This window comes from Vollenhovia emeryi, unplaced genomic scaffold (assembly GCF_000949405.1).
Source record: "Vollenhovia emeryi isolate VEMERY1.0 unplaced genomic scaffold, V.emery_V1.0 DF939465.1, whole genome shotgun sequence".
NCBI lineage: Eukaryota > Metazoa > Arthropoda > Insecta > Hymenoptera > Formicidae > Vollenhovia > Vollenhovia emeryi.
In genome coordinates, this window is record NW_011966901.1 from 31,195 (window position 1) to 49,165 (window position 17,971).

The window sequence follows — 17,971 nt, forward strand, 5'->3', positions numbered from 1 at the left end:
TTGCACGTATTTATGTAAAGAATAAACTGTAAAAATTTGAAACAATTCTCACATAACTGATTTTACGAAAGAACTACCTTAAAGCCTTGAAAAATAGGCGATTTTAAACTTTCTTTATATGTAAATACGAACCAAAAATTATGCTTTGTTTTTAATGAAGCTTGAAGTTCATACAATACATAAAAATTTTGTAAAATATTTTATTGGTAGTAAGACTGGGAAACAGCACATCGTGGCTAGCGTTGTGCGAAATACACGGGAGGCTGGTTGACAGGATTCCGGCTACAATTGTTACCCAACGTAAATAAACGACAGCGCTTATTAAACTACAGACTAGTGGCTGCGGTCCATCGAGCTGGATGTTGACAAATTGATTTTTCGAGTTTTGCGACAAGTTTGAACTAAAACTCAAAAATTTCACTGTAAAAACGAATACAGTTATCAAACAAATGGAACGGACGATGGAAAATTGAATTACGAACAGATAGCGCTTTGTTTGAAGTAAATTGGTTGATTTTTTAATACTAGAAGCTGTCAACCAGGTCAAGAAACACGATTTTGAGAAACGACGCTTTTAAAGCGTGAAATAATACTGCCGAGTGCTGCACAGCGCTCGTGCAAAAACAATTCTAGCGCCGTAAATATTAAGAATTCTGACATCAGACATTGAAAATATCATTTTTTATCATTCAAGCTTCACTTAAAAAAAATGCATTTTAATAGCGTAACTCCCCCTCCCCCTCACACGATGTTTATTCAACCTTCCGTTACTTGCGTACGTATGTAACGGGTCCACAGATTTGTTCACGTACAAATCTACAATTACAATTCACAATTCCTCAAATCCACGCCTCTTTACGACACTTACATACTGCAGAAGCTCGATACCACGAACGAATGCTCCTACGCCACTGATTTCTTTCGTGCTCTCGTCGAGCAAATTCCCAGCCGAGGTTGTTTCGCATCGACAGGCGAACTTTGTTGCAGAACAGCGAGAACAGTTTGAAGGCCATTAGTCCGGACACGCCGACATTGTCATATTCCACGCCTAACAAGCACTACATCAAGTTCAACAATGGACGCGCCAGCACCATCGTCAGCACCAGCTCCAAGACGAGGGTGAACAGTCAAGCGGACGTTTTCGCGACCACTTACAGACGAAGAACGCACTTCATGGATTCTTGCCTACGGGATTATCATTTGATGCTGAAAGCTGCGGACGCCGAGATGGAGAACGCCATTAACCAGATGCCTCTCAGCAAATGGGAGTGAGTCACTTTTGCAGCGAATTTTTCCTCTACGTCTGAAACATCCGATTGTTAGGTTCTCAAAAATTTGTTGAGTTTCATAAATTTTCAGCCAAGTATTACATTTCGACAGAAAAATATTTGAGAGTGAGAGAGAGAGATTGATAGAAACGCCTGTGCTTTTTCCAGACAATGGAGCAACTGGAAGCACATCAATCCACTCTTCCTGACGTTTCGCCAATGGAGCTGGGAGATTCCATTCCTGCGCGAACCGGACCCCGTTTTCAAATTTTACATCGGCTGCTCTGCCTTCGTGCTCGTCTTCATGGGACTCATGTATCTCGTGCCCACGTTTATACTCGCTCAGTACGTATATGTCAGAAGTTGACATCGACTTAATAATACGAGACTCGTTGAACTTCCAGACGGCATCTGAGCACACTCGTCGGCTTTGCGTCGGCACTGACGTTCCTGATCGCTTTAATACCCCTCACGTGGATGCATTTTGTGTGGAATCGCTGCAAGGACCCGCACGACGAGCACGAAGGTCACGTTCCACATCCGCGGAACAAACTACTGTATTTCTTCTATCAAACAAGCGTGAAGGTAGATACAGCGTTGCTGAATATTTAACACTTGCACTTATTACATTGTATATTCACTTTATCATCATTCTGTTCACTCTCACGTAGGTTGTATGGAGCGCCCTTCTGAGGACGATCTTGTACCTGGTGATTACGATAATGTTAGCGACATGCGCCATGCTCGATATGATTGTAAGCGTTTTCTTAATTAAGACTTCAGATCGATTTTCTTCTTTTTTTTGTCGATTATTTCGTCACGATATATGTATAATCGTGATATCGGCTGTCGAAGCACTGTCTACTAGCCGTAAAAAATCAAAAGATAGAAACTTTTCTTCCGCGATTAAGGAGTTAAACTGTTTCCAGTTCGAATGTGAAAACGTGAACTCTCTGTCGGACAATAACATAACGTCCAGCATGTCGGGGGTCGGCGCCTCCAAGTTTGATTGCATATCTTCATCTTGGGTAAGATTATTTAGGTACATGGTGTTGATCCTCATTTATATGAAATTTCCCGTCTCGACGATCCCGCTCCTGATGTCGCCGTATGTCATCGAGTTTTCTTTTCCAGCAAATGACGGAGACTTGCTCATTAGCGATTCTCACGAGTTTCCTCTTCCTGAGGGTCCACTTCGCCTTGAAACTCGTAATAAGCATCTGCGTGGTAGCCTTTTACGCGTGGAATGTCTGGGTGTATCGGTCTAATATATTTCAGGTGCAGTGTTGTGCATAGATGATTTTAAAATTAACTAGATAAAGATAAGATAAAAATATATAAATTTATCTTAGATAAGATAAAGATGATTTCGTTTTGAATATATCTAGATAAAAGATAAAATTATATGATGATTCATCTAGATAATTTTCAGATAATATTTTTAAGACTTCGTGTAAACACAGTAGAAAAAATTATAAAAAAATTATAGAAAAATTTAAATTATAAAGGGGGATATAGAATATATTCAGGTTAGGTTATATGACACACACATAAATGCATGGTCTACAACGCCATCCGTATTTAAATAGTGTAACTGTTAAGTATTTTTATGTGGTCCTAAACCAAATTATCTGTTATCTTAGATAATTTAGTAAAGATAACACTTTCTTTCATCTAAGATGCAGATATAGATAATACTTATTTTTATTATCTATATAGAGATAAGATAACGCTAAAATTTTATCTAGATAATCATCTATATAATTTTATTTAGATAACAGCAAACACTGTTCAGGTGTTACATGCGTATTTCTTTCAAGAAGCATTCCTCTTGTTACAAATTCAATTTAAAAAAAGTAATACATGTGAAAAGTATGCATCGTTATTATCTCAAAGTATTTGGCTACATTTGCAATTTAATAATTAATGATAGATAGTATATAAAATGTATTTCAGACGAGCGAAACGTGGAATCCTCACATGGAACCGAGACTGGCGCACATATTGACTGTGATATTTCTCACCTTCTCCTTGCATCTCATCGACCGCCAAGTAAGCCCCGAAATCGCAATCCGTACGAAATCTTCTTCGATCGAAATATTTTACTAAAAATATAAAATCGATGGATTTTATGCATTTATGCATCTCAAAATAAATCATAATTTTCCTTGTGAAATTCAATATAATACTATGAGATACATGTGAGGAAATTTTAAGTATACTATTGAAAAGTAATAAAAAAGTTATGAAATATTATAATAGATAATCTTTACTGAGTTTAACTAAAACCTGTGTTATGCTTTTTAATGAAAAATTTTTGAAATAATTTCTTACTGAATTTGGAAATGTCGATCGATTTGCATAAATATATTTCAGCAAATTTTAGACTTATATTTTCAATAAAATATTTCCATCGGGGTTGCCAACGTTGTTGGTCAACGAGTTAATTTTTACAAACATTTATTTAGGCAGAATACTTGAGCAGACTGGATTATCAATGGAAACGTCAGCTAACGAAGGAACAGGATGAAGCGTTTCACACGAGGAATGTCAACAAGCTTCTGCTTCGTAATATCCTGCCGGAACACGTCGGTGCGTTGGTCTCAGCAAATATCTACGCGTTCTTATAACTTGTCCGATCGATTTTCCAACGATAACATTCACCAATTGAAATGATTATTGTCCGAGACTGATCGCGTGACTGGTCGTACTTTTAGCGGAGTTTTACTTGAACATGAACCGAACCGAGGAGAACGAGCCTTATCACGAGGCTCACAACAACGTCGCCGTGATGTTCGCTTCTCTGACAGAACTGTCAATCATCGAGAGTAACATCCTCAGTGATCTGAACGAGATTATTTGCGAATTCGACAAGTTACTCTTCGATCCTTGTTTCATGTGTCGCGTAGAGAAGATAAAGGTCGCCGGTGAGAATCTCATCATGACTAGTACAAACTGAATTTTACATAACAACTAGAGCTCGTCCATTATCATATTTATCTAGGTACAACGTATATGGCGGCGTGCGGTTTAGAAGCGAATCGACGCGATTCAATGCACAGCACCGAAAGCGACGAGAATTGCAGTGACAATGTGGTCAAGGTGATGGCGCAATTTGCCGTACAAATGATGTCCGTGCTCGATAAAATGAACGCAAGGTCGTTCCCCACGTCGAAACCTCACAAGTAAGTGGATTCTAAGCACGGTAAAAAGCGATAGGCAAAATTAAGCGAAGGAAACTTGAACGAAACTTGTTCGAGCTGGGATTCGAGGACGATGTGTCGCAGCTCGAATGCTGTCCCGAGGATTTATGAATAATGCAAAAATCGCTATCCGAAATTCATCTTCAGATTAAGGATCGGCATTTCTCATGGGGAGGTGACGGCCGGCGTCGTGGGGGCCCAAAAGCCGCTGTACGACATTTGGGGCGACGCTGTAAACATGGCATCCAGAATGGACACCACTGGACTGCCAGGAAAGATACAGGCAAATTTAACGTTATTTTTAACATTAATGTTTAATAAATTCGTGCAATAAAACGAGCTACGTTTCGACTGGCGCAGGTAACAGCGGAGACGGCTGCCGTCTTGGAACAGCAAGGTGTCAAGTGTCATCTTCGCGGTGAGACGTATGTCAAGCCGAAAGGAGAGGTCACGACGTACTTTGTAGGCGTCGACGAGCAGGGAATATTAGAAAGAGCGGATGCGGGAGAAGAGAGTACTAGTTTGTGACAAACGATGAATAATAACGCGAATTAATTTTAATTAACGCGATCGGGCTCTCCCGATTAATAAATCGTCCAAAGCAGGGTGTAGTCGAACAGTCGCTTTCTAATGTCGGGCTCATTTCTAAAGTATCCAGGATGAAAAAATTACGATTAAAGATTAAAGACACGCGAGGAACTTTCCATTTTGAGATTCGCGTCCATATGCAATCAGGTTTTATATAAATAGTTGACAAAGACGAAGATACATTGTGAAAGTACAAAAAGCGATTTACGTCAGCTGCACCCTGTAACGTTTGAGCGGGGACGAGGAAGCGGAGAAACCAAAGAGAGCGTGAGAGACCAAAGAACGCGGGGCGCGAGATGAAATGACAGTAAGATAACGTAAGGGAGGATATACCTCAAATGATTTAGGTTGTACACGAAAACGCGATAACAGTGTCGTTATTCTCGCGAGCCGATTATTATCGCCGAGTAACACGTCTAATCAAAATGAAAGAGACTATATATATATATACATATATGTACTGTACGCAATTAAAATTGCAATGTTTTTGCTAGAGTATCACGTTGTCCGAAAGATGTGCACAAAGAGAGATATCCAAATAGCATCGAGTTACCTTACGTGATGCACCGTAATTATTCGCTCATTATTGGCTCGATCTTTATGTAGCATGCGATTCCAAGATATTCCGATTTGCTCAGAACGTCAAAGAGAATATTTTAAAATATCTGACGACCGTCTACCAATTGTAACAACTGTAAAGACGTAGCTAATTAAGAACAATGTCTCCGACGTCTAAATCTCTATATAGAAATCCAAAGGCATTATACAATATTAAAGTGTAAAGTATAAAATGGCGCGAAGAGAGTTTCGACAGACTATTAAATGAAATATAACTTACAAAAATATTCTAAGAACATCCGCGTGTATCCTAAGGATATCTCACACGTACAGTCGTTAACGACTGAATAATTAATCTTATCGCGGATATACATATATTAAATTACAGATCAAATCTGGACGTCCAAAGATCCTTGAGGATATATCCGCTGGATGTTCTTGGGATTATATTTTGCTATGTGAAAGGAGTGATATTGGAAAATTGTGCTCGTTGAGTTTGTCCATATCTGTTCGGCCGAAAGCAGATGTACAATCGAAAAGCAGGATGTAATGTAATATCTGTCTCTTAAACACATAGAGAAAAGTCCCCTATTATGAGATAAGCTGCTGATATGAGATAGCAGGGTTTCTGCTAAAGTAATAGGCACCACCCGTACAGCACAAAACTTGCAGTTACATTGCAATAACGTTGCTGTAATGTAGCTGCAATGTAACTGCAAGGTTTGTGCTGTATGGGCACTGTTTGTTCCGCTATGAATTTATTGCTCTCGGAGTGAAATCTATTTAGTAGAAAATTTATTGTCAGATCGTGTAATCGTCGCGGAAAAAGATTTGGGGTTGAATTTGGATGTTGAAAACCTGCTATCTCATAATAGAGAACTTCTCGCTATCTACCGGCCAAATAGACGACGACACGTCGCAATAAAGAATTGTGTGGCGAGATGAGAGTTTCTTTCGTTTTCATGAAGGCAGGCGAGAAAATGTGCGACGAGCTTGAAGTCGATTCAAGAGTACTAGTTGTCAATTCGTGAGCGCACATCACAAAACTAACAACGCACGTCTGTCTTTATCTTGCGTTTGCGTATTTTCCTGAGTGCTGCGTGAACTCATTCCTTTACTATTGCGACTGCGTGTCATAAGATACAAAGATTACGAGAAGGAAACGCGTGGCGACAGATTTATTTTTATATCGTATGCAGTAATGGCGGATCGTTTAATTGTTTATTTGTAAATATCTTTTGTATATATATTTTTTAAATATTAGAAATAATTGACTAATGTGATTGTCCAACGACTTGAAATAAAATATTTATTACCGTGTATTTTCTCGACCACCTTTCATTCGTCTGTGTATGCCATGACCTTATCCTGTCACCAAAAAATATTTATAATTCATATATGATAGTATACAGAATATTTGCTAAATAGATAAAGATTATTTCAAATTAAACAATTAAATTTAAAATTACATTTTATCATCTAGTTGTTTCATTCATCAAATATATTATTATACTCACATTTTAATTGTTAATAGTTTTCAAACCTGAGAAACAGAAAGAAATAACTTCAAATAAAATTGAAATTTTTGACAATACCAGTTTCTTGTATGTTAATACCACAAATATTATTAATGTAGTTTAAAATTTTAAGTGTTGCTTAATTATCGTTTACTGTGAAGTAGATTTTTACACAACTTTTATAAATAAATAGTATATAAAAATAATTATGTGTAAATAAGAGAGAATAAATAATATAACAATACAAAAATGTGCAGTTGTTTATATAGAAATTGATCTGAAATAAAAGAAGAATCTTGTTTTAAATTCCAGTAGTAAAAATTAGCACAGTGTAAGAGTGCAATTTTTTTTCTTCGTAGTAAAATTCTGTTAGGTTTTATTGCCAATGTAATTGACATATTAATTAAAATGTAAAAATTTTTACGATAAAGTTCTTCTAAAACTATCAACTTCGATATATCAATATTTCACAAGTTTCGAAAAACATAAAATCAATAAATTGTAAATTTAACAAATATAAAAATTTTTATCGATTTTCATGTTTTAATGTATTTTTGACAGCAACGTATTCATAATCTTAGTTTATAACTTTAATGTTAGTATAGTCATAAATATAAATAATATTCTGTATTATACATATGTAATAATAAATCGGGTTTACAATAATAAAGATCAATCTTTTAATAGGCAATGTACAAAACGTTTCGCATACACAGTATGCACATTCGTTTTATATCCGGATATAAAACTTATTAACATTAACGTTAATGTACAATTAAATAATTAAACATTAATCTAATGTTTACAGGATAATTCGCAGGAATAATCGCGCCTCGTTTATTAATAGAACTTTGGATCGATTATTCTACTTCCCACTCACTCTCTCTCTCTCTCTCTCTCTCTATCACTCCCATTCTTTCTTTCTCTACCACTCTCTTGCTCTCATGCACATACGCACCCACACATATACAAGCACTTCTCCATTCCCCCGTCTTTCATCATTCGTTCATATAATCAACTAATTAAATTATATTGCAGAAGTGTTCATAATTCTGTCATGTACATCTCCCCCCTCCCCCATCAGAGGATAAATGCGTCACACTTTCCCCGGCAAAATGCAAGGTTGAGATTCACTTTAGTGAGAACAAGGCACTTCTAGCTAAAATGCTCATACTAAATTTATATAAGTTGCACGTCCTCGACAATGAAGGATGGTCCATTATCGGAACTTGAAGTGCGAAATGCAGCTTCTGGAAGAAAAAAAAAAGAAAGAGTAGTGTGTGCACGAATGTACAGGCTGTCTCAAATGTGATGTATATCAGTAACAGCTAAAAACATTTGAGGACGAGAAAGCATTAAAATATCAGTCATAAATATATAAAATTGAATAAATTTTTCAAATAAGCATTGATTTGTCTTCATGCAATGCAGACAGACTAGAAACGATTAAGTTTACTTCTTTTTGCGCGTAATTCGTATCGCTAACAGAATACTTCCCGTTATTCAACACCAAAGACATACTTATATTAAAATAAGAGAAAAAAGTATAGATGAAATAACTATTAAAGAAACATGATTCCGTCGTAAACGTACACTTTAGGAGCACCCTGTTTATTGAAACAACTCATTCGACATTGTTTTATTGTTAATTATCGATAAACCTTCAATCGTTTTAACACTTTAACGCCTGCGAGGAACTCTTTTTATTTATGCTGTAAAACTTAAGCAGATGACAGAAAATAATCTATTCAGCTATTTGTAATATATGTTAATTAACAATTATCTTATTTAAGCTCATAAATCAACTGCAGCTCCACGAGCTAATTCAGCTAATTACATAATAAATAAATCGAGAAAAGCAAGTGCCTTACTTATTAATATTTTCGTGAGCGATGTTTTAATTACAAGAGAGATTATGTCGTGACTTTATTTTCCTTTGAAAGAAAGAGGGAGCAGCATCAACTGTACACACATCACGGAGATAAACTATTACTAATTCACATCCCTCCGAGACAGCCTATATCGTAAATGTATCTTTCGACACGTTCTACATCTTCCGAAAGTGTCAGGAGTTTTTCATGCCCGACCGCCCGACGCATTTATCGCGCAAGAATAGGGGCGAGATCTTCGAAGATACTTTCTTTTGTGTCCTGTTCGTGAAATTGCACTTGCGGCCGCGTATATCCCTCTCTCCCTCCCTTCCTCCACGCGTGATCTAAGCAATAGTTCGTTTTCGTTTTCGTTCGCCGACCGATGAACGATGCCCTAATTTAATCGCCATCGTCGCGGGCTCGGAAAGGAACGGAAGCGGGCGGCGAGCTACAAAACGGATCGATAAATCGCATCTCTTCCTCGTATTTCTGCAACCACGCGCGGAAGAGATCAAAGGCAAGGAATGCGTAAGGCAGTGCGTGCTGAGATCACGATCCTCGCAAATAAAAGAAGAAAAGAAAGAGAAAAGGGGGGAAGTACGACGGGATACACGTCGAAATGGTATAGATGTATATATATGTGTGCTTTACGTTCACGCAGTAAACGTAACAATATATTTGCGAGTCGCGAATGACCTGCGTGCGTCGGTAAAACGGCGTCGTCGGGAATACGGTTTCGGCGATCAAACTTGAAAGTTGGAGAGAGATAAATTCTCGATATTATTTTATTAAACAACCAGAAAAAGAGAAAGAGAGAGAGAGAGAGAGAATATCTCACGTTTGCGCTTTTTGCATTTTGGTTTTCCTTTTGCGTTTGCTATATTGGGCCAGAGTGCCGCAACGATTCGTTTGTCTTCAACAGAACAATGCAACAATGCAAACAAATCGATTACAATTAGAAAACCAAAGAGATAATAAATGTACTCCCGTACAGCACAAAACTTGCAGTTACATTGCGATAACATTGCTACAATATTGCAACATTGCTATAATGCAGCTGCAATGTAACTGCAAGGTTTGTGCTGTACGGGCTGATTCGATTGCTCATTTTAAGTTTAATAAAAATTAATAAAAATAAAAATTAATTATAATTTTCGAGGGATGTAATAAAAATAAAGATTAATTTCTAAACGTAAGCCCAATTTTCACGGTTTGGCGACGACCGAATGCACGGTTAGTTGCAAAACGATAAAGGATTTAATGATTAATGAAGTCAGCGTATCGTTCCGGCATTAAAGCTTTACATTCTCTTTTTTTTCGGTCACAAACACAGAAAAATATTAATTAATACAAGAGCACCTTATAATCGTCAGCCTACCTCTCGAATCGATATTAAAAACAAAACAATTTTGCGAGTTTATAATTCTCGCAACATAAAACAAATTGAATGCGACGCTTTCGGTTGAGTCTCCGGATTATTGACGGATTGTTTATCGCCGTTATCTTTTTTTTCTTTATAAACGAGAACGTTCTACGATCGAGAAGAAACATTCATCGCCTACGTAATATAAACGAAAAATAACAATAGGGAAAATGTACGAAGCGGACCAGAACGTAAACACTGTATTTTATTAGTACACTTTAAAAATGTCCATTGACACGCCTGTATGTTTTCCATTTTCTTTCCTTTTTCTCTTCTCTTATAATGAACCTCGACAAAACGGCGGAGAACGTAGTCAGATGGATTTGAAGGCATGGGCGAGGGAAAACGAGTGATTGCGGTTTCTTATTTTGAACGTGTGGACAAGGAAAGGAAATAATAGAAGAACCGTGAAATGTAGATCAGAGCGATCGGGTCAGAAACACATGTTATTCATCGAAAATTGAAACTGCCGTAATTTCGAGAAAAAGAGAGAAAGAGAAAGAGAGGGAGAGAGAGGGAGAGAGAAAGAGAGCTCATTTTCCGTCAATGTAAATTTCATGGGGGAGCATTTTCATAATTTTCACAACACGGAAATTTGAACTCGGCGAAATTACGCTCGGTTCCAATCGACGCTACCAATTAACTACCGTCAATTAATTATCATGGTTTTATGCGATTTCTGGTACTCGACCTCGCTCAAAGCGACCCTTCCTTCACGACTCAGAAAATTTATCGTCACAGTCGTTCTCTCAGCGCATACACAAACAACACAAACCCTCCTGACATAAAAACCTACGCGAGTGGCGACGATTGTGGTCATTATCGCAGCGACTACGAGCGACGTATCGCATCCAGATCATTCATTGTACGTTGCCCCTAATTATTTGGGATCGATAATAGCGCATATGTGTGTACACATGTATATACATGTATGCGAACGCAAGCCGCTTTATTAACACTCGTTAAGATTTTAACGAAACATGTACTAAGTATACATATATCTATGTATATATACACATATACATATCTATGTATATGCACATATATATACATATATATAGTTTCTTTTATTTATATATTTATATAGGCGAATCAATCGCACAGGAGAACGTGAAGAATCTTCATTACCGAAGATCTCACTGTTCCAACGGAACCAACCGAATCTGTCTACTTTTATATATCTGTATATATATATATATATCTATCTGTGTGTGAGTATATGTGTGTGTATGTATCAAGTGTAAGTGTACGTACACGTGTACGTGTGTGTGGGCACGCGCAGGAGCGCACACGCGTGTGAATATCGAAGCGTGTCAGTTTGTTTATTTACAGAATGCGAAACGCGCTTCGCGTGTGTATCCGGTCGGATTATGACGACGCGGAGTCGCCGAGTCTTTCAAGGTTTCTCGCTTTATCTACCAATTACTGCCTCGTCCCCGGCCTCTGAAACCACCGCCGCCCCAAAACTGTTTGCCTCCACGCTTCAATCCTCTCGGCGCGAAGTTACCGGCTGCGGGACCACGTGGCCCCCTGTCCATCCACGGGCCCCGTGGCAATCCCACGGGCCCACCCCTGAAACCTCCTCTGCCTCCTCTAGAAGAAGGCGGAGGAGGTCCGCCCCGCCAGAGTGGAAAAGGTGCGCCAAGGCGCGGCCGGAAGTTTGGCCCGTCGTATTCGTACATCATGGCGGGATGCGATTCCGTTATCAGCGTAGGACCGTTCGGGCCAGACAAGTCATCGTTCGGGATTTGTGGCCCGTTCTGCAAGAGCGGCCTTTTTTTGTTCGGGCTTCCCTCTTCGTGACTTTGCTCATCGCAATCGCCGTTCGTCGTTCTCTTCATCTCTTTACCTAACGCGCTCGAACTCATTGACTCGTCCAACGATTCCTTTTCCGTGGAATTCACGTTCTGTCCCTGATTAATCGATTCGTTGTCGGGCGCACTTGCCTTCTCCGCGAGATCGGAGTGCTCGGTCGAGGACTCAACGCGCTCCTCGCAGTCCGAAGTAGGAACGTGCTGCTTTTGTTGCGATTCATCGCCGATCTTATCCGCCCTTATCGGAATAACCGTCACTTGATTCATCGACGATGGCTGTTCTTCCGACTCGGCCGAAGATGACGCTCGCTGCTCGTGTTCGGAGCCTAACTGATAACCTTGCTGCTGTTTGTTGCGTTCGGAATCGTGAGTACTCGGCATGTCGTGCGAAGTTCGCCGTGCGTGTGATACCGAGGAGCTCTGGCAGTTATCGGAATCGCGTTCTGGTTCCGCTTGAGCGTCCGTTTTGTTAGATATCGCGTTGTTGTCCTGATCGAATTCCGGCATGCCGATCGGCCTGCCTTCCTCGTCGAAGATAACAGCGGTGTCAGGTGGTTGCAGTAACGATCGATTGTTGGGCAGGATCTCCGACGACGATGGGTGATGCTGTTGTTGTTCCTGCGATCTCGCCTTGCGGCTGTTTATCAGATTATTCCGCTGCTTTTGTATATTGTGATCTTCCGAGTATCTGTCTCGGCGATTCCTCGGAAATCCACGGTCGCCACCACGATTGTTCCACTCGTTCCTATGAAAGGACGAATTGTCGTGTGGATGCTGGTGGTCTGCCGATTGCGGGTATCTTCCGCGTCCCGGTGATTCCGTCAAAAAGTCTTGCTTGGAACGGATATTGTGTTCTCTATCGCGATATTCAAAGTCCTGCTGCGGCTGACGAAGTTGATGAAAATCTGGTTGATTTGAATGAAAGTCCTGTTGATTCCGCAGGAAGTTCGGTGCTCTGTTCTGCTGAAACTTTGGTTGATTCGAATGAAAGTCCACCGATTGTTTGCAGTGGGGAAATTCCGGCTGTTCTTGCCGGAAACCACCCTGACCCTGATGCTGAAATTGCGGTAGCGGCGGCGGTGGAGGCGGTCCCGAGCGCATCAAGTGTACATCTTGCATGAGTTGACTATCACGTGGGCCGGGCATTTGCCCGATGGGAAGAGGAATCATACGCATATCCATGTCGTGATGAGACGATGGCGGTATACCGACACGCATGTCGCGATCCTGCAACCTTAGATCGACGAGAACCCTGCCTTTCGGTTTGCTATCAGTCTCGTCATCCGACATCTCCATGTCAACACTCTCGACAATATCACCAGATTGCATGTGTCGCCTGAATTAATATATAAGAATATGATATGAGAATTAATATTTACATCAATTATATAAACGCACAAATATAAACATGTCTAGCTATAAATAGATGCTCGTGAAAATAGCATAAGGCTCACCGATAATCTTGATCGCCGGTGGACCATAGACTATTGTTATTGGATAAAGAAGACAGCGACGTATCACCAAGATTATGATGATTTGCCGGGCTGCCAGTCAGACTGATTAAATTACGATGATCCACATCACCCGCTTTCATCAGACGATACGGTAGCTGATTCTCGCGGGCCATTGGGATTGGAATCACTCTGTAAATTATACGAAAAGTGATTATAATAACTGAAAAATCATGTTGATAACTGATCAGTAATCTAGAAGAACAAGAACGATATTCTGATAGAAGGTGTGTTACCTATGATCCACATCTCCTGTGGTATTTAGAGATTCTTGTGGTTGCGGTTCGTTGTACTCCACCGGTTCGGCGAAGCCAGCCTTCTCGTACATAGGCGGCGATTCGGGAGTCTCGGACAGCATATCATTTTTCGTCCTGCCACCGACCGGCCATGTGGAATCGTTATTGGAGTCCCACCTGTCTCCATCGCCGTCCATCCACGAACTTTTGTTTTTATCATCGCATTCACCAGGCCATGTAGGATTCATACTGTTCTTGCCTAAACATGCAAAAGTTGTTATAGCGAACACTCTGCGGCAATAAAGAAGCCAAAAATTACATTTGCAGTACATCGTCCATATACCTTTTTCTTCCCATTTTGCGGAGTCCTTAATACCCTCGTTCGGCGGCGTCCACGTGGGGAATTTCGGCGGCAGTTTATTGTAACAATTCTCATCGTCGAGGAAGATAGGCGGCGGTAAAGGTGGAGGAGGCAAAGGATTAACCGTATTGGTGTTAGTAGAGCCATCAAAGGGACCAGTTATGTTACTTTGACTATTCTGACTGGAATACGGGGAGGGTGTGTGCGACTCCGATAGATTGCGAACCGCCAACGGGGTACTGTGACTCATCTGGCAATTGTTTAAACCACCGCTCCCACTGAGGGACGGTGTACCCTGACTACTTATGATTCTCGAGATCACAGGTGTTACGGGGTGCGGACCCAACGAGGGCGAATGTCTATAGTTGGGACGTTGCGGCGATTCTACTCGATTTTCGGCAACGTCCAGGCCTAGACCTGGAATTCCACCTGACTCGGACGTTCCATCGGAGGATGGAAGAACCGTCTTGAGAAAACTAGATATATTGAAGTCCGCATTGTTCTTTTCATTCTTCGAAGGTCTCATATTGATTACTTCTATCGGTTTTGCCTGAAAATCACCGTACTATCTCACAAGACACATTCTTTTTGTTTTTTTTTTATAGAATCTTGCAAATATATGGTGAATAATTACCTCTAAAGATTCATTGTACTGTACTGGCATCCCGGGAGAGGTCTCAGAGCTCTCGTTAAACAAATTTCTCTAAAGCAAATAGAAAAGAACAATATACAATGTGTCGGTTGCATTCGCGAGTGTAAAATTTTCCTTAGAAGACGAAACGTACATACAACTATTGTTCTAGCTTACCATATTACCAAAATCTACATTTCCTCCCATGAACGAGGGGAAATTATTGGTAAAGTCTGTCGTCTCATTGGCCTGCGCCAACTCGGGTGCCGGCACAGGTATAGGATCGTACTCGTGAGAATATGAACCGTAGATAGACGGCGGTGCGACGTCGAGCATTCCCGACTGATTGTTCACTGGCTGAGTTTCATCTCCTGGCAGCTCTATGTCACTGTCGGGACTCGGCGAGGGCGCGTTTATGTCCGGCGACGGTATAGGCGAGATGAACGTAGGTAGTAACTCGTCCAACTTTTTCTTCAGGTTTTTGACGCGACTGCCAAAATTTCGATACGCCTATGCACGAAAGAATGCAACATGAGAAATGAGCGGTATTGAATTGGCTTCGCAAAATTTGACCACTTACGTTCGTCACTATTTTAACTTCCCCGCGTTGGGTCTCGTAAAACTGATCCGCTTGCTCCAACAGTTCAACCACTTGTGTCCTTTCCCTAATCTCCGCCTCTAACGCACGAACATAATTCTCGACGTTCCTGGCGACCAAGTCTATCTCCTTCTCTGCATCTTCCATGCGCCTTCTGTCCTTCAACGACGCGCGCAGCTCCTCTGCGGATTCTATGTCTATGTTGCTCTCCCGTAGGTCGCGCAGTCTGGCGTCGGTGGCTTGTTCCAGAGTCGCGCAGGACCTCATCGTGGAGATGAGCAGAGCCGCCTGAAACTCCTCCGGCTGCGTGCTTGGCGGGGGATCCAGTTTCTTTTTCGGCGCCGCCGAAATTAAACCGGACAAGTCGGCGAGAAATTCCTCGTCGTAGACCTGCCGCTGGTCCCAGATCTTGAAGATTCTCAGTATACGATGCTTCACCTTCTCGTCGCGGACCATGGGGGTCGCGCGTTGCAGAGTGGTACCCCATGATTCCACAAACTCAAAATTCTTCCTCTTCGAGTACTGAATAACGTCGTTCGCCAAATAGAACAACGTGAGCCGGTGCTCCACTTTCACTGTTGCACAAAAAACAAATTTACATACCTGTATCTCCAAATGTACAACAAAATTATGACGCATGGGTAATCTAGCAGAATCACCGAGCGAACTTATCTGTGACAAGAGCTCGAGTCCTACACCTACACAAGACTCATAGCAAGTCTAAGATTTGACGTTTACCTTTCTTTAAAACCTGCAGCCATGTGGCGACAATCTTCTTGTGATGCTGCCTCCGGTCCAGGCACCACGCGGAGAGGCCCTGGATGGACTCCTGGGAGTCCTTGAGCGTGTGGAGCCTCCGCTCAAACTGTTCAGCGTCGAAGTCGTTGCTCGCCATCGCGCGCGCGTTATCCATCGAAATCAACAAAGTCGTGGGCTCCGACGGCGCGTCACATCGTCAGCGTGGACCAGCGCGGGAGACACGCGCGACGGCGCACCAGTGTCATAGGACCGCGCGCGGGCCTCAACCGCGAGCAACCTAACCAAGCCGAGTCTCTCGCGGGGGAGGCGGGTAAACAGCGACGGCGGGGGGTTAGAGAGACCCGCGGTGGAGCGCGACCATTTTACCGACTCGACGGCGTCCTCGCGCCAATCCGTCGACGCGCCGGCGGCAACGTCGTCGGGGCCGCTCGTCGGGACCCGTCGGGGATTTCGTGTGACTTAAACCACTTCGCACGGGGGGCAACGACAACGACGAAGACGACGACAACGACGGCAAAGAACGGCAACCACGATCACTACGACGGCGACCACTACCACTGCGACGGCGGCAGCGGCGGCGGCGGCGGCGGCAGCGGCGGCGGCAGCGGCGGCGGCGGCGGCGACGTGACGCCGAGACGATGCGGCGAGTGTAGCGCGATGCCGTCGCACCACGCGCGGCTGTCACTGACACAACGACGATCCACCGGGACTAGCGCGCGCGCGGCATGTCAATTCTCGCACAGGATAGGTCCCGGAGCCGTGCCGTGTTGCCTCGCCGTACCTCACCAACGTGCTACGGAGCGCAAGCGATCTCGAAAACAACGGTCCGCCATCTTTTCCGACGGCCAAAACACGACCGCGCAATGGCCGGCGCAGTGCCAGCCTAAAGCCTCCGCTACAATGCCTGTGTCCAGCAGAAGTTTGCGCTTGCTAAGCGCTTTGCGTTCATTGGATTATACTTTCAGATCTGTGCTGAAATAGAGCTATTCTTCTAGATCTATCCAATCAGCATAAAGCGCTTATTCTTAGCTAACTTCGGCAGAACACAGCCAATGATTCTCGGTTCTGTCTACAATGGTCGTAGTCGTAGTCGCTCGATAAGAATTGACCAATCGCAGTCGATTATTCTTACGACTACGACCATTGTAGACAGAACCGAGAATCATTGTAGCGGAGGCTTTAGGCTGGGTCTACATAGGATGTAGTAAGTCGGAAGAAATTGACCAATCACAGTTCATTATTCTTCGATCGTAAGGCTGGGTCTACATTGGATGTCGTAAATCGTGTCGGAAGAGATTGACCAATCACAGTTCATTAGTCTCCTTACGGTCGAAGAATAATGAACTGTGATTGGTCAATTTCTTCCGACACGACTTACTACATCCTATGTAGTAAGTCGTGTCGGAAGAACGAACCCAGCCTAAGGAGAATACCCGACTCTAGCCCGACTCTGACCCTCGGTGGAAACGTAGTCTATGTAAAGCCCGCTGCAGACGATGCTATTTTTCCTGCTGGATTGCTTGCAATTTAGTAAATTACTAGGAATCCTGAATGCTGAGTGGTGCAATGATAGTAATTTACTAAATCGCAAGCAATCCAGCAGGAAAAATAGCATCGTCTGCAGCAGGCTTAA

General features: G+C 42.1%; 2 protein-coding genes across 4 annotated transcripts in view; one reads left to right on the forward strand and one right to left on the reverse strand.

Moving 5' to 3' along the window:
- Positions 1-6,349, forward strand: part of LOC105557515 (adenylate cyclase type 2-like) — a 28,087-nt gene extending 21,738 nt beyond the window's left edge. For 2 of the 3 annotated variants that reach the window (XM_012004773.1, XM_012004770.1), the window contains 12 exons: positions 993-1,268; positions 1,437-1,613; positions 1,673-1,853; positions 1,940-2,023; positions 2,198-2,296; positions 2,403-2,546; positions 3,225-3,320; positions 3,737-3,860; positions 3,986-4,195; positions 4,273-4,453; positions 4,619-4,754; positions 4,832-6,349. In XM_012004773.1, the coding sequence (XP_011860163.1) occupies positions 993-1,268; positions 1,437-1,613; positions 1,673-1,853; positions 1,940-2,023; positions 2,198-2,296; positions 2,403-2,546; positions 3,225-3,320; positions 3,737-3,860; positions 3,986-4,195; positions 4,273-4,453; positions 4,619-4,754; positions 4,832-4,999 (1,876 nt within the window). In that variant the 3' untranslated portion in view covers positions 5,000-6,349. Of the gene's footprint in view, positions 1-971; positions 1,269-1,436; positions 1,614-1,672; positions 1,854-1,939; positions 2,024-2,197; positions 2,297-2,402; positions 2,547-3,224; positions 3,321-3,736; positions 3,861-3,985; positions 4,196-4,272; positions 4,454-4,618; positions 4,755-4,831 lie in introns of all 3 variants that reach the window. The other variant, XM_012004772.1, reaches the window with a different exon arrangement.
- Positions 6,350-7,790: 1,441 nt separating this feature from the next.
- LOC105557518 lies at positions 7,791-16,855 on the reverse strand. The gene is made up of 8 exons (XM_012004776.1): positions 16,318-16,855; positions 15,562-16,154; positions 15,159-15,491; positions 14,985-15,053; positions 14,333-14,900; positions 13,990-14,248; positions 13,697-13,885; positions 7,791-13,578 (listed from the first exon to the last, which is right to left on the reverse strand). The coding sequence occupies exons 1-8, from the start codon at positions 16,490-16,492 to the stop codon at positions 11,844-11,846; spliced, it is 3,921 nt and encodes a 1,306-aa protein (XP_011860166.1). The 5' UTR covers positions 16,493-16,855; the 3' UTR covers positions 7,791-11,843.
- Between the last annotated feature and the right edge of the window lie 1,116 nt (positions 16,856-17,971).